Source organism: Diabrotica virgifera, chromosome 10, assembly GCF_917563875.1.
Source record: "Diabrotica virgifera virgifera chromosome 10, PGI_DIABVI_V3a".
NCBI classification, from domain to species: domain Eukaryota; kingdom Metazoa; phylum Arthropoda; class Insecta; order Coleoptera; family Chrysomelidae; genus Diabrotica; species Diabrotica virgifera.
Window position 1 is genome coordinate 112,299,599 of NC_065452.1, and position 23,328 is coordinate 112,322,926.

The 23,328-nt window shown below is 32.9% G+C and overlaps 1 protein-coding gene across 5 annotated transcripts in view; it reads left to right on the plus strand.

Annotated features, from left to right (window-relative positions):
* The window catches only part of LOC114336843 (ELAV-like protein 3), a 270,925-nt gene that overhangs the window by 114,732 nt on the left and 132,865 nt on the right, over positions 1 to 23,328 (plus strand). For all 5 annotated transcript variants that reach the window (XM_028287227.2, XM_050663299.1, XM_050663300.1 and 2 more), the window contains exon 2: positions 5,528 to 5,946. In XM_028287227.2, coding sequence (XP_028143028.1) covers positions 5,742 to 5,946 — 205 coding nt within the window. In that variant the 5' untranslated portion in view covers positions 5,528 to 5,741. The remainder of the gene's footprint in view (positions 1 to 5,527; positions 5,947 to 23,328) is intronic.

Genomic DNA, 23,328 nt, shown 5'->3' on the forward strand with positions numbered 1-23,328 from the left:
CCCCTTGTCATATGGTTTCGTCAAATAGTCCACAGTTTATTTTTTTTTTGTAAACCTGTGTTATTTGTGGACGGTGCATGCTCAAAAGAATCACCATATAAATTTGGACTGCAATCTGAGCAACTGGTAGATGGCATATCAGCATTGACGATTTTTTGGGCGATTTTCATTGTATTTGACACGGAATCTTCAATATATCCTTCCGCTACTGATGTAGACTTCCAACCAGCATGTCGTTTTATGTTAGGATATCCTCACCTGCGTTAGCCAGCAAAGTTGCTGAGGATCGTCTAAAGCAGGGGTGGGCAAAGAGCGGCCCGCGGGCCGCATGCGGCCCTGTAGACATTTTTTTGCGGCCCGCGGAAAAAATGTGGATTATTTTTTTAAGTTTTTTTTAATTATTACTAATATTAATATTTAAATATAGTTAATGCAGCTATTAATCAACACTTTCGTAGCGGGTGATTTTTTCGCAAATTTTCATCATAACGTGGGCAATTATTTGGGTTTCCGGCACAGAGTTTTGTCGGCTCGCTCTATGAAATCCATGAAATTTCAACAAATTTAATGGAAACGATATTTTTTGAAGTAGTCAGGAACTGTTTGGAAATTTTTAAATTAACCCGAACCAGCTAGTAAGTGTAACAATTGACCGAGCGCCAAATTTAAGAGGAACAATAATAAATATGGTAATATGTATTAAGAAAACAAAAAAAAAAAAGATTATTTTCCAGTTCAAATTGATTCCGTACCAGTCTACATTCAACTAGAAATTAAAGATTAATTTACATATTTTTGCAATATTTTTACAATAATATTTTTGCATTTTACAAATTTTTGCAAATGTCCGAAAGTACATATGTAGCTAAATTATTTATGGTTCGCCTCACATTTGTGAACAAACATTTTGAATAATGAACATTAATAAAAATCCATTGAGGACCGGAATTGGTGATGACTTAGAAACCATTAGAAATGACAGTTAGAATAAATACTACAAAATTTCCACCCGAAATAGAAAGAATTAAGAACGAGGACATAAAACTAGTAAACTAAAACTTTATAAAAGCCATTAAGAGCGCAGGCGCAAAATTTCGGACCAATGCTTTATAAATGCATTCATTTTTTTCGAATCCTGAGAAAATCAATAAATATTTTTAAAAAATTTAAACGTAGAATGAAAGATTACATTATTACCGAGGGTCAAAAGTCCCTAAAATAAACAAAAAGTTTCTTTTAAATGAGATATTTAAAATTAAAAATCACACTATATTTTCTCTTCTTTTTCACCCCTGTAACTTATTAAAATAAACATTATAGAAGTTTTTGAATACTTTCGGCCCTCGGTAATAATGTAATCTTTAGTTCTGCGTTTAAATCTTTTGAAAATACTTAATAGTTTGCTAAGGATTCGAAAAAAACATGAATGCATTTAAAAAGCATTGGACCGTAATTTTGCGCCTACGTTCTTAAGGTTCGTTTTTCGTATTTTAATAAATATTATTTTAAGTTTGTAAATAATAAATAATGTGTTTCATAAACCGTTTGTGTTCATGTGTTTGACCGGAGTAAGATTACCTGAAAAACAACATGATTAATATCCCTACCTTCCACTCACTTTGCAGCAGCTTGAACGTAGTGAAAAACATTCAACAGCTGTTACCTTTTTTTTATAAATTACTTCGCGATTCAAAAACTTTTCCGGTGTGCATCACTCTACAATTTGACAGACAAAAAGAAATTGAAAATAGAAGTTGTCAAACCTTTTTGTTTTTGACTGGTTTTTCTCGTTTTTCTCTTTTATTAACTGGTTTTATTAAACCGCCAAAGGCGTTGGATATCAACTTAACTAAAACTCAAAAACTACTTGACAGATTCACCTGAAATTTTTCATAGATTTCCTTTAGACATTCCGTGAGGTAACGCTGTCGAGATATTTTTTGTTTTATGCTTATTTGTTGTTTAATAATAAATATGTTGATTTTTACCCTTTACAAAAAATTTTGTTTTTTTGACTTCTGAGTGATATCAAAAACTCAAAACTCGTTAACACCAAAAAAACTCGACAGCGTTATAAAGCTCGAGAAACTCATAAGCTAATAAAATATTTTTGAATTTTTGTTTCATATGATCCAATGACGAGTTCTGATATCTACTTAAAATCCATTTTTTTTGAGGTGTCTGTTACTTTTCAATATTTGGTCTTGAAAGTTTTTTTGAATATTCTTTGAATTGTACTGAATACGTCTATTAAATTTAAAAATAAAATAATTCTATCATAGTTTCAAACCAAATTGACAAAAATGTAGTTGAAATGTTAATTTCACTAAACAAAATTAGTAAAAAAGTAGAAAATTCGAACATAAGTAAAAATATTGCGGCCCTCGGTAATAGACCAAAAACATTTTATGTCCCTTACTAAAAAAAGTTTGCCCACCCCTGGTCTAAAGCAATGGCCCGTGTAATCTTTTGGAGTAGGTAATTTTAAATAAGTCGCTATTTTACAAGGAATTTGACCAAACGTATCCTTTCCAACGACCTGACTGGAACATCTTCCATATTATTGTAATATACAAAAAAACGTCGGTGGTTGATATTTGTAGTACGTAGTGGCATATTTTCTATATAAGTCGAGATAACTTGGTGACTTTTGCTCTTTGTCAGTTAGACTAAAAATACGGTCAATTTTGGTTCTAGATGCTCGAATGGTTACCAGCAATGTTGTTCCTAAATCTTGAATATCGTCTATTGAAATATTAGCTAATTCCTCTCGACGGCATGCCCCACGAATACCAAAAATTAGTGCAACCTTATTGGTGAATTGTTATACAGGATGAGTTTTAATAAATTGAGCTAATTCATGTAACTTTTGAAACGGTATTTATAATAAATTGCTCGCAAAAGTTGGAGAGAAAAAGAAGCATTAAAAAATAATCACTAAGACGATCGTGCAAGGAATTTTGTATTTTTATTAATAAATAATCATTAAAACAGTCGTGCATAAAAATTTGTATGTATTTCGTGCGTAAACAGCGTTTATGGACCTTACGTGTACGAGCCCGGCCTATCGGCTCGGGCTCTTGATACATAAATAACTATTATGAACAACATACTACAATAATAGACCAGGGCATTTAGCACTAAAAACACCGGAATAAATGGATTTTTAAAAAATACAGCACCTCGATATTTGCAACTTTTTGCATTCTCTTCAAGATGATGTCAGAAAAAAGTGTACTATAGAAAAATGGATGAAAATGCATAATTGCATTTTAAAGTGCATAACTGCATCCAAAAGTGCATAAGCATGTCAAAATAAGCATACTAAGGGCCAGATTTTGTTACTCGGGAGTTTTTGGGGTCGCTGAACACGACTACGTCACCAGAACCGACCTCTCGAGCACCTGGTGCCCAGTCACTGCTAAAGCACCTCATCTGGAGGTTCGCGGGTTTAGGCACTAAATTGATTTTGCCACCCCTGATTTTCAACGTTTACTCCGAAAGAATTTTCAGAAATGCACTTTCTGAAAAACAAGAAGAAATAATTGAGGCCATAAGAGGCAGAGTGGCCTAACTGATTTTAACATTACTTTACATAATCAAAGAAAATGACCAGAAGCTATCAATGTCAGATTGTTTTAGTAATTATACAGTGCGGTGGAATAAGTGTTGCCCCTTCTGTTAACTTGTTTATTTTAAGAATATAAGCAAAACGCTCGGACAGGTCGATTTTTAAACTAACCATAGTATATTATAGCATCAACGTTTCGAACTTTACGCGATCCCTCTTCAAGTGACAGCCATAACTTGTCAAAATTGTAAAAATTGTATATTCACCATTGGCGTGCGTACGAGTAATATTATCGGTCATAATACCCGTTTGCGCGCCAATGGTGAATATTAAATTCATAATTGTATGTCAAAAAATGTGCAATAACTACGTCTTAAAACCCACCAAATTTGATTTGCATATCTCAACTGGTTTTAAAGCAATAGATAAATCGTCAGTTTGTAAAAAACATTGAACATCCCGTATCTCGGAAACGAAGCGTTTGCGGACATATGATTATAAAGCACATTGTCATTATATTCTCATGTAAAATTACCTCTTAAAGTTTGTCGCACTTATTTAGAAACACCCTGTACTGATGACGAACATGGCCAGTTGTTAAAGTACCTAACTTTTTTATTATCCAACATAAGCGAATGAATCGAAAGACAAAATGTTAAGAAAACCCGAGGCTATAGTTGGTTTTTAATTTCAGTATTTTATAAATGCTAGAATAATCCACAGGGTGATGCGAACTTTGAGAAAAAAACACAGTTTGATTCGTACACCCGGTATACAATGACAGTTTGACTGTTTAGCAACGATATTATTACATCGATATTGTCAATGAATAAGGCTATAACCACGTGGTAAAAATCACTTAACTCGGACAACAGGTTTAGGAAATTCGAAACATCAAAAATGACCAAATTTTTAGTGGATCGATTTTTTTGCACCGCAGTATATATACAAAAAAATGGAGCTTAAGGCACTCTCAAACACAGCCACTTGTGTTCGCCACCGGTGGCTGCTACACGCTGCTGACTGAGGTTTTTATGTATTTTAAATGGACTCGGCGCACACACTCCGTTCCCGGTATTCTTAGAGCGACAAGCTATGTCAGTGGCCGGTTCTCGCTACTTGAAGTCGGCGGCGACCACAAGTGGCTGTGTTTGCGAGTGCCCTTAGCGTTTTTCCGCCTGTCGCTTTCAAATAAAATTTGTTAAATAGATTAGTAGCCCACGTATCGTGCAACAAGAAAGTGTGTGTTGATATAAAATTGATCCGTGTGTTTTATACTTGGCATGCAAATATATATTTAAAAAGAGACGCCAGACATTTCTACCACCAAATTATGAAATACAGTAGACTCCTTCTATAACGAGAACTGAAATGGTGGACTAATTACCTCGTTATAAGCGGATCTCGTTATATCAGACAACAATAATATTGTACATACATTATGAATATATAGTTTTCTAAAATATTAACTTCCTATAGTGAAGCCATTTGGAACAATATAAGATGCTAAATATTGTTTCCTCAACAATAAGGCTTCACCATCATCAATTATTGTAAATTTCCTAAGTACATACAATATTCAATATCGGTCGATAGATAAACAGAACAGGAAGAAGTTTATTATAAGCGGTGGATTTTATTATAGCACTGGCCTCGATAACTACCCAGATGTTGGGGGTTTCTGTATGCAGGTAGTTGGGGTAATTATTGATAGCCATGACTGCGCTAAAGACAGGTAAAGAAATATATTCTTCGATTTCATTTTTCCTCGTTATAACCAAATATGCCGCGTTATAGAGGTGTTACAGTTCAATAGGAATTTCATTGGACGTCTAGTGTACCTCATAAGCGAAACCTCGTAATAACCGTGTTCTTTATAGAGAGATTCTACTGTATATCTTTAATAATATAACTGTGTTTGTATTCAGTTAATAACCGTGTTTATTTTTGTTACAGATTGTAAATAGGGTAGCCCTTGCCCGAGAAATACGAAAAATATACAAAAGGTAGCCATCTATTTATACCAATAAACAAACAGAACACCAACTAAGTTAAGTGTACAGGATAAGTTTATTATCGTAGACGATTTGTTAAATAAAACAGAAAAATAGGTTTATCAACGTTTCATTTGACTGAATTAAAAATTAAGAAAGGAAAAAATAATACAATCATGATGTCCAATGGTTTAGATTCCGGTGTAGTTGGACAACAAAATGGCAACAGTGGCAACAGTGTCGGAGGCGGACAAGAAGAATCAAAAACTAATCTCATTGTCAACTATTTACCTCAAACCATGACACAAGAAGAAATTAGATCTCTGTTTTCCAGTATTGGTGAAGTCGAGAGTTGCAAACTAATAAGGGACAAAGTTACAGGTAATGTATTTGTTTTTATATTTGCTGATCTAACAAAACATTTTGCATTCAGTATAATAGGTGAAGTCGTAGGGTTGGTTTCTATTATTTTGTTCATAGCACATAGAACATAGTGCAGTAAATACGAAATGGATGAAGGAACTTTTATACATATCAAAACAAGTATTGAGCAGAAATAATCTCTTCTTAAATCAGGCAAGACTCATTAGTCTCTGGCACTTGGTAGCAAGGGCTTTGTTCCATACCTTGTTTTTTCTTAAACTCTAATGAGGCCTGGAGTCTCAACGAAGGCCAGCAGTTTCCTTATTGTTGGTTTTAGGATCTCTTCTGGTTCAAACCTCACATCACTTAGTTGACAAGCGAATTCGTGCCTCACATCATTTAGCACATTGCAATGGCATAGGCTATGTACGACAGTCTCTTATTCCATTTTGCACTTTCTGCAACATGGTTCATCCACCTTACCTAGTTTGTATAGGTGGTTTCTTAAACGGCAATGTCCAGTCACCATTTTAGTGACCGTTTTGATCTCTCGTTTATTGAGGTTTATCAAATTTTACTATATTTTTTTATTCTTATTCTTGATTATTTTTTAGTCTGGATTTCCCTTGAGTGACTCCATTTCTTTTGATGATTCCTGAACTACTTCTGAATTTCGTTTTTCGTAACATCTTTAATAATGCCACAGAAAGGTTCTTGGCCTACAAAGGTTTATCTCTAGCGTTGTTTTGTCAACAAATCTGCTTGTTCATCCTCATGCACCCCTTCGTGACGCAGCACCCGTATAAAGACATATTGTCTTTTGCCAGGTTGTGGAGGAGATCTTTTACAATAACCAGGCTATTGGCACTATTGCCGCCTGGCTATCTCTGTGTAAATGTTGATTATATTTGCTTTGGGGACTCCATCTCTCCATCTATTTGCTGGAACATAGTTGTGTCTTGGCCTAGACTATAAGAATTATTATTATAATTGCATATATGCCCAAAGACTCCTAGTCCAGTACCATGGACAGTTTTAAATCCATCAGTGAACCACATTAAGTTATCATCCAGGAATAAGCATTAAGCTCCCCATAATAAAGTTGAAAAGATAAAGTTTTGCACAAAAGTCTTACAGTCAAATACTAAGTAGTAGGGTATCTGTGAATCCAGCTAATCAAGAAATCAGACTTTTGCGCCAATTTAAGCTATAGGGCCAATAAGATAAATATTAACAATAAATCTTCTTCTTCCAGTGCCGTTTCCACTAATGAAGGTTGGCTATAACCATTGCAAATTCATATCTATCTTCTGCTTTTCTTAAAAGCGTCTGTGTTTAACCTGGTCCAGTCGCGAATGTTTTTTAACCAGGATATTTGTCGTCTACCAAGACCTCCTTTATAATCATAATCAGCTGCAACAACTCGTACTTATTATTTCTAAGTATGTTCCCCAAATATGCTCTTTTTCGCCTTTTAATGGTGGTCAAAAGTTCTCTGTCGTGCAACTGCATTTGGATCAATAAATAACAATTGGAAAAATAATTACAACTTCACCTATTATATTTTGCTATCGTATTTTTAAAGATTTGTATGGTACGTTCTTAGTAGATTTAGCGTATGCTATCACAATGTTTACAATGTAAAATTGTGATACAAACATTATCATTTTGAGTTCGGCCCTGACTGAGCAGGTGAATACCATTTTAGATCGGTCTCGAGAGTTAATTTTGTGGTGGTATATCTTATTTTTTTGTGAACTTTGTGTAAGTTTATTTATAACCAATAAGTTTTATATGCTGCATAATAATAATTAATTATTAATTTTTGACTGTTTATATAAAATTTCAATAAGTTTTATTCTAAGTGTTTTAAGACTATCAACAACTATTAGTAGTTTAGCAGTTTATCGTTTTAAATCCAGTTTCTTCGGGCAGCTTAAATACTGGCCAGGGCCTCACTAAATACTTAAATCATTGACCGCGTTGGAGGAGATTTAAATATGGGTCCTAATAGCAGCATCTCACTTATCTCACTACCCGACCTCAAATAAACTCTAACCATAGCTCAACGTACTCAGTAGAAGTAACAAATATGCAATTCCCAGCTAAAGAGCAAGCTATCCTTGGAACATACTAAATTGCAATAGTATCTATTTAATTCTATTAGCCAGTATAATTCAACTTCTTCTTAACGTGCCCTATCAAGTCCCCTTGACGTCGGCGATTAACATGGCAAAACTGTCTGTCTCGAGCTATTCTAAATAGTTGCTCTGCTTTCATTACTCTTGTCCACTCTCTGATATTCTTTAACCAAAAGGCATGCTTTCTACGAATTCCTCTGCGTCCTTCGATTTTACCCATCATAATAAGTTGAAGAATATTATATCGGTGTCCCGTGTCCACTACGTGTCCAAAATAGGCCATCTTTCTACATTTGATGTTATCAATCAGCTCACGAGCAGCATTTGCTCTCTTAAGGACTACTTACTACATTTGTCAGCATAGCCGTCCATGGTATTTTTAGTGTACATCTGTGCAGCCACATTTCAAAAGCCTCCAAACGATTAATGGTGGATATTTTTAATGTCCATGCTTCGACACCGTATAAGAGGATTTACCAAATGTAGCATTATTTAATCATGCGCTTTCAAAGTTGAAGTTGCAAGTTATCATTACAGAAAAATGACATCATTTTCAAAAATGTTGTGAGGGCTATCTCGATTCTACATTTTATCTCTTTATCTGGATCTAGTTGTTCAGTAATATGGCAACCAAGATATTTAAAACTGGGTACTCTTTGAATTATATGACCATCAACATATAACTGTGAAACTTAATGTGGCAAACGGCTAAACACCATGTATTTTATTGTTGTTCTGAAGCTATTTCCTTGTGACATTTTTATAAACAACTATTTTCAATGTGAAATAAGCCACAATTTTACCAAAAAAATTATTTTATTAACCTTTCGACGCCCAAATCGGGTGTCGCTGTCAAAATACAAAATAATACTAAATTACCATTGACCATGTATTTTGTTTTTGAACAGTTTATGTTTAGGCCAAACTCCCTCCCCACTGTGTGAATGGCATTTAAAAGGCATTGCAATCCATTCATGTCATCACTTACAATAACTGTATCGTCTGCATATCTGAAATAATAAAAAAGTAAGTACTAAAAAGGATACCAAATTGGAGAAAAACAACTTTAAATAATCTCTTATGCAGACGACGCAATACTTTATCTCTCAAAGTGAAGGTGATTTACAATGTATGCTGTGCCAATTTAATATAACTGCCAGAATATTGAACATGTTAATTTTCCCAAAAAGTACAAAATGCATAGTTATAACAGCAAATCCACTAAGATGTAAATTAGAGCTGGAGGGCAAGATTATAAAACAAGTGATGGAGTTTAAATATCTAGGCATCACACTCTCTAGCTACGGAAAGCTCGAAACAAGTGGAAGATTAAGCGAATAGAGCAAATACAGGTTGTCTTAATGAAAATATATGGAAAAATTAAAATATCGAAAAATAAATAAAAGGCAGAATTTACAAAATAGTCGTCAGAAAAATAATGGCATACGCGGCAGAAAACCCTTCGAAAATCGATGGTAAGACACTATGGGACAAGTCTAGAAGTACAGTTTATAATGGAGATGCAAGGTGGAGAACATTAAGAACTGGGTAAGAAAAAGAAGAATAGAATGGAACAACCACATAAGCCGAATGACAAAATATAGAGTAGTAAAGACGGCGAGAGACGGTTCCCGAATAGAAAGACGATCAGTGGGAAGACACGAAAACAATGGAACGACTACTTACTGGAAACAGATTGAAAAAACATGCAGTGTCATGTCTACACAAAAAAAAGAAGAAGAGAAGAATAAGAACTGTATTATTGAAAAATTGTGTATTAGCCCTATAGACCAGGAGGAATCTGTAAAAATATTAGTAATTTGGACGTTGAGAGGTGACTCATATTTTTTGCAGAAATTGCTTGAAAATAACTCATATAATAATATTTGAGTTATTCTCCCATTCAAAAAGGTCCGAAACATTGTTTAAATAATCAAAATGTCAAAAAATGAAGGAAAAATTCGATTTTTTTCTTCGTTTTTTGATCATAACTTTAAAAATATTAATTTCCGAGAAAAGTTGTACTTACATAAAAGTAGCGTAATTAAATTTTCTACAATATAGGATTAGTTAAATAATTTAAAAATTGTCACCCTTGTTGCAAAATAGCAATAATTGCGAAAAAAACATAAAAAAAACAAGTATTCGCATTTTACGTTTTTCAACCATTTATGCTACACTTAGGACCTTCATGTTTTACCCAGAAAAACTTTATGACATAATAAAACAATACTGTGAATTTTATTAAGATGAGTTTTGCAAGATAAATTTTGCAATCCAGCTTTCGCAAAAAAATTCATTTTTTCAAAATGTTGCAGGACTGAAAATAAAGCAGACAGCAAGTTGAATTTTTTTTTGCATATAAAAGAATACACTACCTTTTATTTGCAATTTGCAAAATTAAAATCCGTTAACCACCACGGCGTCAGGAATTTTTTTAAATAAACATTAATTTTTGGTGCTACGCGCTGGACAGCGGATAGTTTGCTCTGATTGGGCATTCCAATGACCTTTGATAATAATTGATAAATTTTAAATTTTAGTACATTTCGATATAAATAAATAAATTTGTTTATTGCAAAATAAAAACACATGCTCTGTCATTTGAAACAACACTTTTTTTAGCAAAAACTTTTCTTTGTTCATATGTTTTAACTTACAGAATAAAAGTTTATTATTTTTAAACATATGTAATTGTTTAAACAATATTTCACAAACAATAACCAGACTGGAAGAAATTTTGGTGGAAATCAACTTGTGTGAATCGAACACCGCTGTCCTGCGCGTAGCACCAAAAATTAGTGTTTATATAAAAAAATTCCTAGTTCGGTAGTTAACCGATTTTAATTTTGCAAATTGCAAATGAAAGGTTCAGTATTCTTCTATATGTAAAAAAATGTCAACCTGCTATCTGCTTTATTTTCAGTCCTGCAACATTTTGAAAAAATGAATTTTTTTGCGTAAGCTGGATTGCAAAATTTATTTTGCAAAATATTTTAAACCGATCTTAATAAAATTTACAGTATTGTTTGACTGTACCATAAAGTTTTTTTGTGTAAAATATGAAAATCTTAAGTGTAGTATAAATGGGTGAAAAACGTAAAATGCGACTACTTTTTTCGCAATTATTGCTATTTTGCAACAAGGGCAACAATTCTTAAAATTTTTAACCAATCCTATATTGTAGGAAATTTAATTACGCAACTTTTACGTCAGTGCAACTTTTCTCGAAAGTGAATACTTTGAAAGGTATACTTAATAAGAAAACCAAGAAAAAAATCGAATTTTTCCTTCATTTTTTGACATTTTGATTATTTAAACAATGTTCCGGACCATTCTGAGTGGGAGGATAATTCAATTATTATTATATGAGTAAATTCCAAGCAATTTCTGCAAAAAAATATGAGTCACCTTTCAACGTCCATCTAAAAACAGATGCGCCCTGGACTACTATGTTATGTCATAGACAGTAGTGCGCCTCTGGTTAACCCGACCTTACATAAAGGAATTGCGTGATATATATTACAAGGCAATTAAAAATATTACTAATTATAGAGTAATTCAATTTTGATTGTTACCCAAATCGAGTATTTTTATTTAACTGGAATTCACAAATCACCGCAAGGTTGACAGGCCATTCTAGCGAATTATAGATTTGCGGAAGCCGTAGAATGATGGATCGGCTTTTATTTTTAGAACTGCAACATTTTAGCAGCTAGAAAATAACATGTTTAAGTAGTAATGACGTATTTATTTTTTTCTGAAGGGGTAAACATTGGTTTATAATTTCTTGTATACAAATTCAACCACATAAAAATTTGGGTTTTTGAACAGAAAATTTAATGGTTGTCTGGGAATAAAATCTTAGGTTAGAATATTACTGTTGGACAGAAAGACTACCGGAAGTAAAGAAAAGGAGTATATCAAATCTCGGCCTTATACAGGGTGGGGCATTAGTGTGACAAAGTCCAATTACTCATTTGTCGTAAGAGATACGAAAATAAGTTATTTAGGTAAAAGTTGTGAAACTAATAGGACCATAATTTAAAAATATTTTCAAATATACAGGGGCGTGCGTATTGACAGGGTGACACAAACTTATGTTTTTTAAATAGAACACCCTGTATATTTTTACATTTTTGTATTCTCCTCAATAATAATAATAATAATATAATAATATAGTTTATTTGTAGCAACTAACAACATAATAAATAAACCCAGTTTCTCACTGAAGTTGTTAGTCACTTAAAATTAAATATCATATCAATCAAATAATTTCAACGAGAAAAATATATTTTTTGTGGAATCTACGTTCGCTTAGTGCTGTAGAATGCGCTGAAATAAAAGAACCTATCAAACCATCTTTAATTATCGTGAATTTCCTACAGCAGAAACCATTGTGCAAAAAAGATAGGACATCACGAAAAGTGATGAAAACCCTCGTTGGCTTTTTACAGTCCTCTAACGAAGAAAAGGGGTCCAGAGCAAACAATTTTTTCTTTCTTAAAATATATGGTTTTGTAATATTATACGAGGTAGTTTAAAAGATAGTTACGTTTTTTTGATAATTTCGTAGCAACATTTACACCCTGTAGAATTGTAGTGATTTAACATCAAATTTTTATTTTATGTTCAAACGATTTTTTATATAGTCTACTATTGTTAAATATTAACAGTATAGAGAAATGTTAAATTTTAGTATACAGTGTTGGTCGAAACTCGGAATGAGTATTTTCTGAGTTTTCTTAAATAGAACACCCTGTATTTTAGTATTGTAATTAAATGATATTTTATGGTACTTTTTTTATTTCTTAAGCATTCCCTATATCTAAGTGTTTTAATTTGTAAGTTATTCGTGATTTTTTAAACCAAACATTAATTACAAGAAAAATTACGTGAAATTTTGTTAGGTGGCAGTGAAAATATTCAATCCAAAAATTATTTTTCGAAAAAAAAAATACATCATACTCTAGCCTGATCCTTAATTTATTAATATTTAATGAGATATCCAAATAAATTCCTAGTTAAGATTATTGGTGCGCAAAATATTAATAAAAACATACTATATTCTACCTAGTCGGCTATGACACTAAATTTCCTTAAACATTTTAAATTATACTATTTATTAGTTCCAGTTGCTTAGTTACCATTACTAATATGAATTTTTCTAATGACGAGCTAATTAATAAGATTTTTGTGCTAGTGGAGTATAACAGAAATGTGCAATAAGAATTTTTCATCAGAAATTCCCTGATAGACAACGACTAAGAAGAGAAACGTTTGAAAATATACTAGAACAGTTTCAACGGACTGAACACTTAGATTATGATAAATCTGATCGAACAATATATATATATATATATATATATATATATATATATATATATATATATATATATATATTGATACATGTATCCATGTGACTTCCAAAGTAGATTCTCGTAATACGTTGTTACTTCATATATACCGTTATGACTTCCGATTTCGGAAGTCACAACGTTTTGCCTATATTTTTACGAATTTGGCTACTAGATGGTATCAGAAGGCTTATATTAAAAATTTCGCTGAAAGTCATATCGTATCTAACATACTCGTAAGATCAGATTTTAGTTCGAAGGTATATCACCAGCGCTAGTGTCGCTCCCGTGCTACTATACAGGTTATGTACACAACGCGTAGCGTCTTCCGTATACCACACCGCTCGGTGTGACTTCCGTTTTTTGGCAACCCTGTGTAACGGTTTCCAGACATTTATCTGTTGTAGATTCGCGGTCCTAATCGTACTTAGTGTTTTGTGTGCCTTTTGTTTTTAAACATGAATAATAGCAGATCTGCTTTACTTTTAAAGTTAGCCTTAAATGAAGGTACAATAAGTGATTATATATCTCTATAATTATATATTTTCTGTACTTATTTCAATCTATAATATTTACTTACCTATTTACTTATATAAATTCATTTTTCTCGTGTTTTTGTTTACTTCCTTTTTTACAATGAACTTCTAATTTAATCTACACTCACCGGCACGAAAAACGGGCACCCTAAAAAAATGGGTAATTTTTGATGTCTCGTATCTCCCAAACCTTTGGTCCGATTTAAGTAATGTTTTTAATATGTTATAGCCTTATTATTTAACAATATAGCTATGATAACATTGTTGATAGACAGGTAAATTTTCATTGTATACCGGGTGTACCAATCAAACTGGGTTTTTTTCTCAATTTTCACAACACCCTGTGGAATATTCTAGCCTTTATAAAATATTTAAATTAAAGCCTAACTATAGCTCCAGGTTTTATTAACATTCTGTTTTTTTATTCATTCGCTTACGTTGGATAATAAAAAAGTTAAGGACTTTAACAACTAGCCATGTTCTTTATCGATACAGGTGTTTCTAAATATAAGTGCGACAAATTTTAAGGGGTAATTTCTGCATGAAAAAATAATGATCGTTTGGCAAAATAATTTTATATTTGCAAGCATTTGCGGACATAGCTTTATCAAGTAAACGATCATTATTTTTTCATGCAGAATTACCCCTTAAAGTTTGTCGCACTTATTTAGAAACACCATGTATTGATAAAGAACATGTTTAATTGTTAAAGTCCCTAACTTTTTTATTATCCAACATAAGCGAATGAATAACAAACAGAACATTAAGAAAACCTGGGGCTATAGTTGGGTTTTAATTTCAATATTGTATAAAGGCTAGAATATTCCACAGAGTGTTGTGAAAATTGAAAAAAAAAAAACCAGTTTGATTGGTACGCCCAGTATACAATGATAATTTACCTGTCTAGAAACAATATTATTACAGCGATATAGTTAAAGAATAAGGCTATAACATATTAAAGAAATACTTAAATCGGAGAATAGGTTTAGGAGATACGAGCCATCAAAAATGACCCATTTTTTGGGGTGCCCGTTTTTCGTGCCGGTGAATGTATCTATTAAATAATCTAAATTATTTTTAAAAATCTTATTAAAAGCTTAAATACAAGAAATGTAGGTAAATGTTCTCATTTAACGAAATTTCCGAAAATTGTGTATTTTTTTGACCCAAGTAGGCTGAAAAATCGATTTTATAGTTATTTTTATTTCGAAAGTAATAAAACGTGTAAAAATTACAAAAAAATTGAATGTACAATTACAATTGAATGGAATTAAATACACGATAAAATGAATCAAGAGCGATAAAAAGTTTAAAGTAATAAATTCTAGTAATAATATAAAATACAGTAAACTCTCTCTTAAGGGGGTAGGCGCAAAATCTCTGTCCAATGCTATTTAAATACATTTATTTTTTTCGAATCCTGAGAAAACTAATAAATATTTTTTAAAACATACACCCAGAATGAAAGATAACATTATTACGGGGGACCGAAAGTCCCTTAGAATAAAAAAAAGTTTCTTTTGAATGAAATATTCGAAATTAAAAATCACACTAACTTTTCTCTTGTTTTTTCATCCCATTATCTTTATTAAAATAAACATATATTAGGTATATAAGTTATTAAAATAAACATTATATAAGTTTTCATGGACTTTCTGCCCTCGGTAATAATGTAAGCTTCCATTCTGCGTTTAAATTTTTCAAAAATACTTATTAGTTTTCTCAGAATTCGAAAAAAATTAATGCATTTAATTAGCACTGGACTAAGATTTTGCGCCTATCCCCAACGAGCACCTCCTCTATACGGACGGTATTTAAAACAAAACTCATTTGCCGATATACTGAGCCTGTACTCTTCCGGACAATCCCTTAAAATGATGTGTACCTAAATGAAAAAAAAATACATAGATATTTTTTCCAAATATTTTAGAATACAAAACTACAATATTTATATTTTATTATTTCAAATTAACACAGAGATGACAACGAGTGATATTTAATTACTCTTTACCTTATCAGCAGTAGGTAATAAAAATCTGGTTCTAGTGTGGGATCCGTCATTAAAATATTTTGTGTGTCGGTCATTAAAAGAAATGTGACACCATAACGCGTTGCTCTAATAATACTTTAACATTGATATTATGTTGTGACTAAAAATGTTAACGGAATGTCTGCTTGGCAAAAGAAAACATCGGCACAATATCAATTTTCTTCTTTGATATGTTACCTATGTGTATGCCAAATTTCATGTCAATCTTAAGTGGTTTTTTAAAATTTATGGGTTTTGCAATATTTTACCGTCAGCGAACGGACTAATAGAAGAGGATCCGATATAAGGCCGATCTGCATCGATATATTTAATGGATAACAATAATTATTGGATATGTAATTTAGTATGTTAACAATTATAAAAAACAAGGGGTGCATGATCTAATTTTCTTCTGACTATAATCAATTAATAATTAATAAATGACTTTTATCTACTCTATGTCATATTATAATATATAAATTTTTAGTTTGTGAAAACTGTCATTATAGATAGCAGTGCTTTAAAGTAAGCATGAAGTAACAATGTATTTTAAATGGGATTTACTTTTTCTCACTGTTTTTGACACACTTTCATATAATTAAATATTCTTTCTTAACTTTCGCGTTTCATGGTGATGACATCTTCTTTTTCTTCAAGTGCCATCTCCGCGAAGGAGGTCGGCAATCATCATAGCTATTCGGACCTTGGAGACGGCTGCTCTGAAAAGTTCGTTTGATGTACATCCGTACCATTCTCTCAGGTTGCGCAACCACGATATTCTGCGTCTCCCTATGCTTCTTTTTCCTTGAATCTTTCCCTGCATAATGAGTTGGAGCAAGTTGTATCTCTCTCCACGTGTAATATGTCCGAGATATTCCAATTTTCTGGTTTTAATTGTATTTAAGACTTCCATTTCTTTATTCACCTTTCTCAGAACCTCTTTGTTTGTGACGTGTTCTGTCCATGATATTTTTAGAATTCTTCTATATACCCACATCTCGAATGATTCCAGTTTTTTCATTGATGCCGCATTCAAGGTCCAAGCTTCCATTCCGTAAAACAGAGTCGAGAAAACGTAGCACCTAGCCAACCTTATTCTTAGCTCTAACCTTAGATCTCTTGTGCAGAGCACAAGAGAGGTGATGACATAATGAGCAATAAATTACAAAAAAAAATTTGACAGTTTTGTGGTTTGAAAGAAATTAGAATTTTTATATGTCACAGTTCTAAGAATTGTAGAATAGAAATGAATTCCAGTGACGAAGAGTTACAGTATTTTTATTTGTTTATCGTAGAAAAAATATTGTATGAAATTGTGCGTGAAGTACTTTTTGCGAACTTACGCGATGTATAGCACTCACTCCGTTTCATAAATAACTATTTTCATATATTAAAAAAAATGTTTCGACCCGGGTAGATATTATTCCAGATTTTCAGATTTGGGCACAGAGTTGGATTGTTGGGGCATATATGGAGAGCAGGTAGCGCAACAACTATAAACTCAATTTTACAATGGAGACCCGGAGTTAGAAGGAGACGCGGAGGAACTAGAATAAATGGTTACAGGAATTAAAGGAAGATTTATATAGGGCAGGAATTAGAGACTAGCAGAAAAACAAAAGAGGATAGAAAGAAATGGAGAAGCATAGTCAATAGTATCGAGTAGCAGATTGGGAAAAATCTGCTCGAAAAAGATGGATCTAGATAGCTTTTTAGCGGGTAATCCTCACCTGGAGGGTTTAACCATTTAATTTTTTATTACATATTATTATTGGTACATCAAAAATTAAAAGGACGGTGCCTGTAATAAAATCTAAAATATTAAAATTTTCTATAAGTTCAAATTTATTTATTAACATTTTTGATATAATTTTCATAAATAAATGACTTACTATTAACACTTTTTTAATTAATTCCAATAAATCCATTTTACAGCAATAATAATATATTAGTATTTTTGTTAAAATAAATATCAATCATATTATCATAAATAACACAGGTTTACAAAAAAAACTAAATTTCGGACAATTTGACGAAACCATATGACAAGGGGGTTTTTGGAGTGGCTGATCACAAATCCGGGGTCTGCTCACCTCTATCGCGTCAGGTAAAGGTCATTTCAAGGTCAAATCAAGATAAATCGACAGTCGCTCTGAAAAAGTATATTAGGGGGTTCTTGGGGTCGCTGAAGATGAATCCGGAGTCCGCTGACCTCTATCTCGTCTAGTTCAACGTCATTTTAAGGTCAAATCAACATAAATTGACACAATTGCTCTGAAAGTATATAGGTCTGGATCCCGCGTATGAAAAAAAAGTTGATTAATAGCAAGCTGAAAATGTGTTAATAGCTTAAGGGTGTCTAGTCGGATAAACTTTGATATATGGGAACACTGGAACAGGGGCAGTTTTAATTGTGGAAAAGGTTAAAAATTTGGAACGGTCACACCACGAAAACGGCACATTTATTTTGTCCGACAGAACAGACTTAAACTCTCCGAACAGAGATTAAACTCTCATGCAAAAATCAGACTGCTATTTATCACCTGTCATAATTGCTGTCATTTGACATATTCTACATGTTCCACTCATTAAAACGCCCATTTGGTGATAAATAGCAGTCTGATTTTTGCATGAGAGTTTAATCTCTGTTCGAAGAGTTTAAGTCTGTTCTGTCGGACAAAATAAATGTGCCGTTTTCGTGGTGTGACCGTTCCAAATTTTTAACCTGTTCCACAATTAAAACTGCCCCTGTTCCAGTGTTCCCATATATCAAAGTTTATCCGACTAGACACCCTTAAGCTATTCACAAATTTTCAGCTTGCTATTAATCAACTTTTTTTTCATACGCGGGATCCAGACCTAATAGGGAGTTTTGGGGTCGCTGATCATGAAAACTGCGGTCCGTTGAGCTCTACTACGTCATGTAAAGGTCATTTCAAGTTCAAATCAGGAGGAGTTAAATGGCCTTTACCTGACGTGGTTGAGCTCAACGGGCCCCAGTTTTGTGATCAGGGACCCCAAAAACACCCTAATATACTTTTTCACAGCGATTGTGTTGATTTATCTTGATTTGACCTCGAAATGACCTTCAGCTACACGTGATAGAGGTCAGCGGATCCGGGATTCGTTATAAGCGACCCCAACACCCTCCTAATATACTTTTTCAGAGCGACTGTCGATTTATCTTGATTTGTCCTTGAAATAACCTTTACCTGACGTGATAGAGGTTAGCGAACCCCGGATTCGTAACCAGCGACCCCAAAAACCCTCCTAGTCATATGGTTTCGTCAAATAGTCCGAAATGTATTTTTTTGTAAACCTGTATAATCAAAAGAATATCAATATTTTAATTTCAATAGACAACTTTAAAACACAGACAACTGTATTCACAGTAAAAGTTTCAAAAGATCACACATTACGCTCAAAATAGGAGGTAAATCTAGCAGACGAGTCGTTGTGACTTCCAAAATATGACAACACCGCTGGAAGTGACAACGCGCCTTGAACTACCCTATATATGGAAGCCATAACGTATGCTGTACGCTTCGGTATATACGTATATATATACAAAATTTATTTTGGTAAATCCTTTCCCCTCAATAGGTAGACCCATTTTATAAGCCCCCCTTTTACCAAATACACAATTTTTAAAAAATAATTCCTAGTAGAAAAGGTGGAAGTCGGACAGCCTCTTCTGTATACCGGAAGTCACAACTTAACGTGCATCAATATATATATATATATATATATATATATATATATATATATATATATTGATGCACGTTAAGTTGTGACTTCCGGTATACAGAAGAGGCTGTCCGACTTCCACCTTTTCTACTAGGAATTATTTTTTAAAAATTGTGTATTTGGTAAAAGGGGGGCTTATAAAATGGGTCTACCTATTGAGGGGAAAGGATTTACCAAAATAAATTTGGTATATATATACGTATATACCGAAGCGTACAGCATACGTTATGGCTTCCATATATGGGGTAGTTCAAGGTGCGTTGTCACTTCCAGCGGTGTTGTCATATTTTGGAAGTCACAACGACTCGTCTGCTGATTTACCTCTTACTTTAAGCGTAATGTGTGATCTTTTGAAACTTTTACTGTGAATACAGTTGTGAATGCAGTTCTATGTTTTACAGTTGTCTATTTAAATTAAAAGATTGATATTCTTTTGATTAAACAGGTTTACAAAAAAAAATATATTTCGGAATATTTGACGAAACCATATGACTAGGGGGTTTTCGGGGTCGCTGGTCACGAATCCGGGGTCCGCTGACCTGTATCACGTCAGGTAATGGTCATCTCAAGGTCAAATCAAGATAAACCGACAGTCGCTCTGAAAAAGTATATTAGGGGGTTTTTGTGGTCGCTGATGACGAATTTTGTGTCCGCTGACCTCTATCACGTCTAGCTCAAGGTCATTTCGAGGTCAAATCAAGATAAATCGACACGGTCGCTCTGAAAAAGTATATTAGGGGGTTTTTGGGATCGCTGATCACAAAACTGGGGTCCGTTGAGCTCAACCGCGACAGGTAAAGGTCATTTCAAGGTCAAATCAGTTTTGTGGACTTGTGCTGATTTGGCCTTGAAATGACCTTTACCTTACGTGGTAGAGCTCAACGGACCGCAGTTTTCATGATCAGTGACTCCAAAACCCCTATATTTTCAGAGCGATTGTGTCGATTTATGTTGATTTGACCTTGAACTAGACGTGATAGAGGTCAGCGGACTCCTGATTCGTCATCAGCGACACCAAAAACGCCCTAATATACTTTCTCAGAGCGACTGTCGATTTATCTTGATTTGACCTTGAAATGACCTTTACCTGGCGTGAAAGGGGTGAGCGGACCCCGGATTCGTGATCAGCCACCCCAAAAACCCCCTTGTAATATGGTTTCTTCAAATAGTCCGAAATTTAGTTTTTTTTTTGTAAACTTGTGTTATTTATGCTATGATTGATATTTATTTTACAAATACTAATATTTTATTATTGCTGCAAAATGGAATTTTTGGAATTAATTAAAAAAGTGTTATTAGTAAGTAATTTATTTATGAAAATTATATCAAAAATTTTAATAAATAAATTTGAACTTATAGGAAATTTTAATATTTATTATTTTTCTTGATTTAATTTTGAATTTTAGATTTTATTACAGGCACCGTCCTTTTAATTTTTGATGGACCAATAATAATGTGTAATAAGAAAATTAAATGGCTAAATACACCAGGTGGGGTTGAGCCGCTAAAAAGCTATCCAGATCCATCTTTTTAGAGCAGATTAGTCCCAGTCTGCTACTCGATACTATTGACTGTGCTTCTCCATTTCTTTCTATCCTCTGTCTTTTTCTGCTAATCTCTAATTCCTGCCCTATATAAATTTTCCTTTACTTCCTGTAACCATTTATTCTAGTTCCTCCGCGTCTCCTTCTAACTCCCGGTTTCCATTGTAAAATTGAGTTTATAGTTGTTACGCTACCTGCTCTCCATATATGCCCCAACCATCTAACACTGTGCTGAAATCTGAAAATCTGGAATAATATCTACCCGGGTCGAAACATTTTTTTTAATATATGAAAATAGTTATTTATGAAACAGTTCGTGAAGTATGCTTTTTACGAATGCACGTGATGTTTAGAGCACGAGCGACAACAGAGCGAGTGCTATTCATCGCGTAAGTTCGCAAAAAGTACTTCACGCACAGTTTCATACAATATTTTATCTACGATAAACAAATAAAATAACTGTAACTCTCCATCACTGGAATTCATTCCTATTCTACAATTTTTACAACTTATTTAAACATTCTAATTTCTTTTAAACCACAAAACTGTCAAATTTTTTTTGTAATTTATTGCTCATTATGTCATCACCATGACAACGCTAAAGTTAAGGATATTTGATTATATGAAAGTGTGTCAAAAACAGTGCGAAAAAGTAAATCCCGTTTAAAATACATTGTTACTTCACGCACACGTTATCCATTAAATAGATCGATGCAGATCGGCCTTATATCGGATCTTCTACTATTAGTCCGTTCGCTGACGGTAAAATATTGCAAAACCCATAAATTTTAAGAAACCGCTTAGATTGACATGAAATTTGGCATACACATAGGTAACATGTCAAAGAAGCACATTGATATTGTGCCGATGTGTGCTTTTGCCATGGGGGTGACTTTTACCTCGTCTCGGGATGAAAAAATATACGTTCAAAATAAGTCCGGAAATGGATTAACTGACTAATTTTATTAAGTAAGTATTTTATCGAAAAAACCATTCTTAGGAAAAATATAGCCCATAAAAAAGTAAAAAAAATGGTGTGCTTATGAATGAGATCCCTAGACCCAGTAAGAGAAGAGTTGTAACTAATGAAAAATAGGTTCATACACGCCAAATTCCAAATTGAATATTTCAACGTGAACTGTCAAAAACTAAAGCACTTTTTGGGGAACACTCATTACAACTTTTTTGTAGTGTTTAAAAAAAGGTTAAAACAGTTTTAGCATTAAATTAAGGAAGTTACGCTCAAAATGAAGATCTTTTTTTTTTGTAAAAGATTATAAAATTCACCCCCTAATTAGCATCCGAAATGAAATTAATAGTCACCACTTCAGAAGTTGATTTACTCGTGCATGTATTGTTTATAAATATGATCTGTAAGCTTCATCGGTTCAAAATGCTTATTTTAAGGGGATGTAATTGAAAGGGATTGAACTAGTCACTAACCAACTGTGTAAGCTAATTTTGAACAGCCATATCTTAACCAATATTTGTCTCAAAGAAAAACACATAATCCTAAATATTCAGAAAAGCAAAACCTACATTTTTTACTATTCGTAATTTTTAGTATCACTAATAAATTTTATGTCATTTTGAAACAGCATTTTTTTCTGCAAAAAATTTTACTTTAAAACCAATTTTTTTTCAAAAATTAGCCCTTTGAGCCGATCATATAAGATATACAGATCATATAAATATTACATAAGTTAAGTAACTTGTGAAGCGGTAAGTATTAATTATATATGAGATTCCAATTAAGGGGTGCTTTTTCGATTTTTTTTTAACAAAAATAAGACCTACTTTATTTTGAGCGTATCTTGCTTAATTTTGATGCTAGAAAGTTTTTTAGAAAACATAAAAAATATTTTTTTAAAACTTTAAAAAAGTTGTAATAAGTTGTCTCAGAACAGTGCATCATTTTTTGGTTGCTATCATTTTTTGGGTATTTCACGTGAAATTATTCGTTTTTAAATTTGACGAATATGAACCTGTTTCCTGTTTTACATTAGCTACAACTTTGCTTCTACTGATTCTAAAAAGTTCATACGT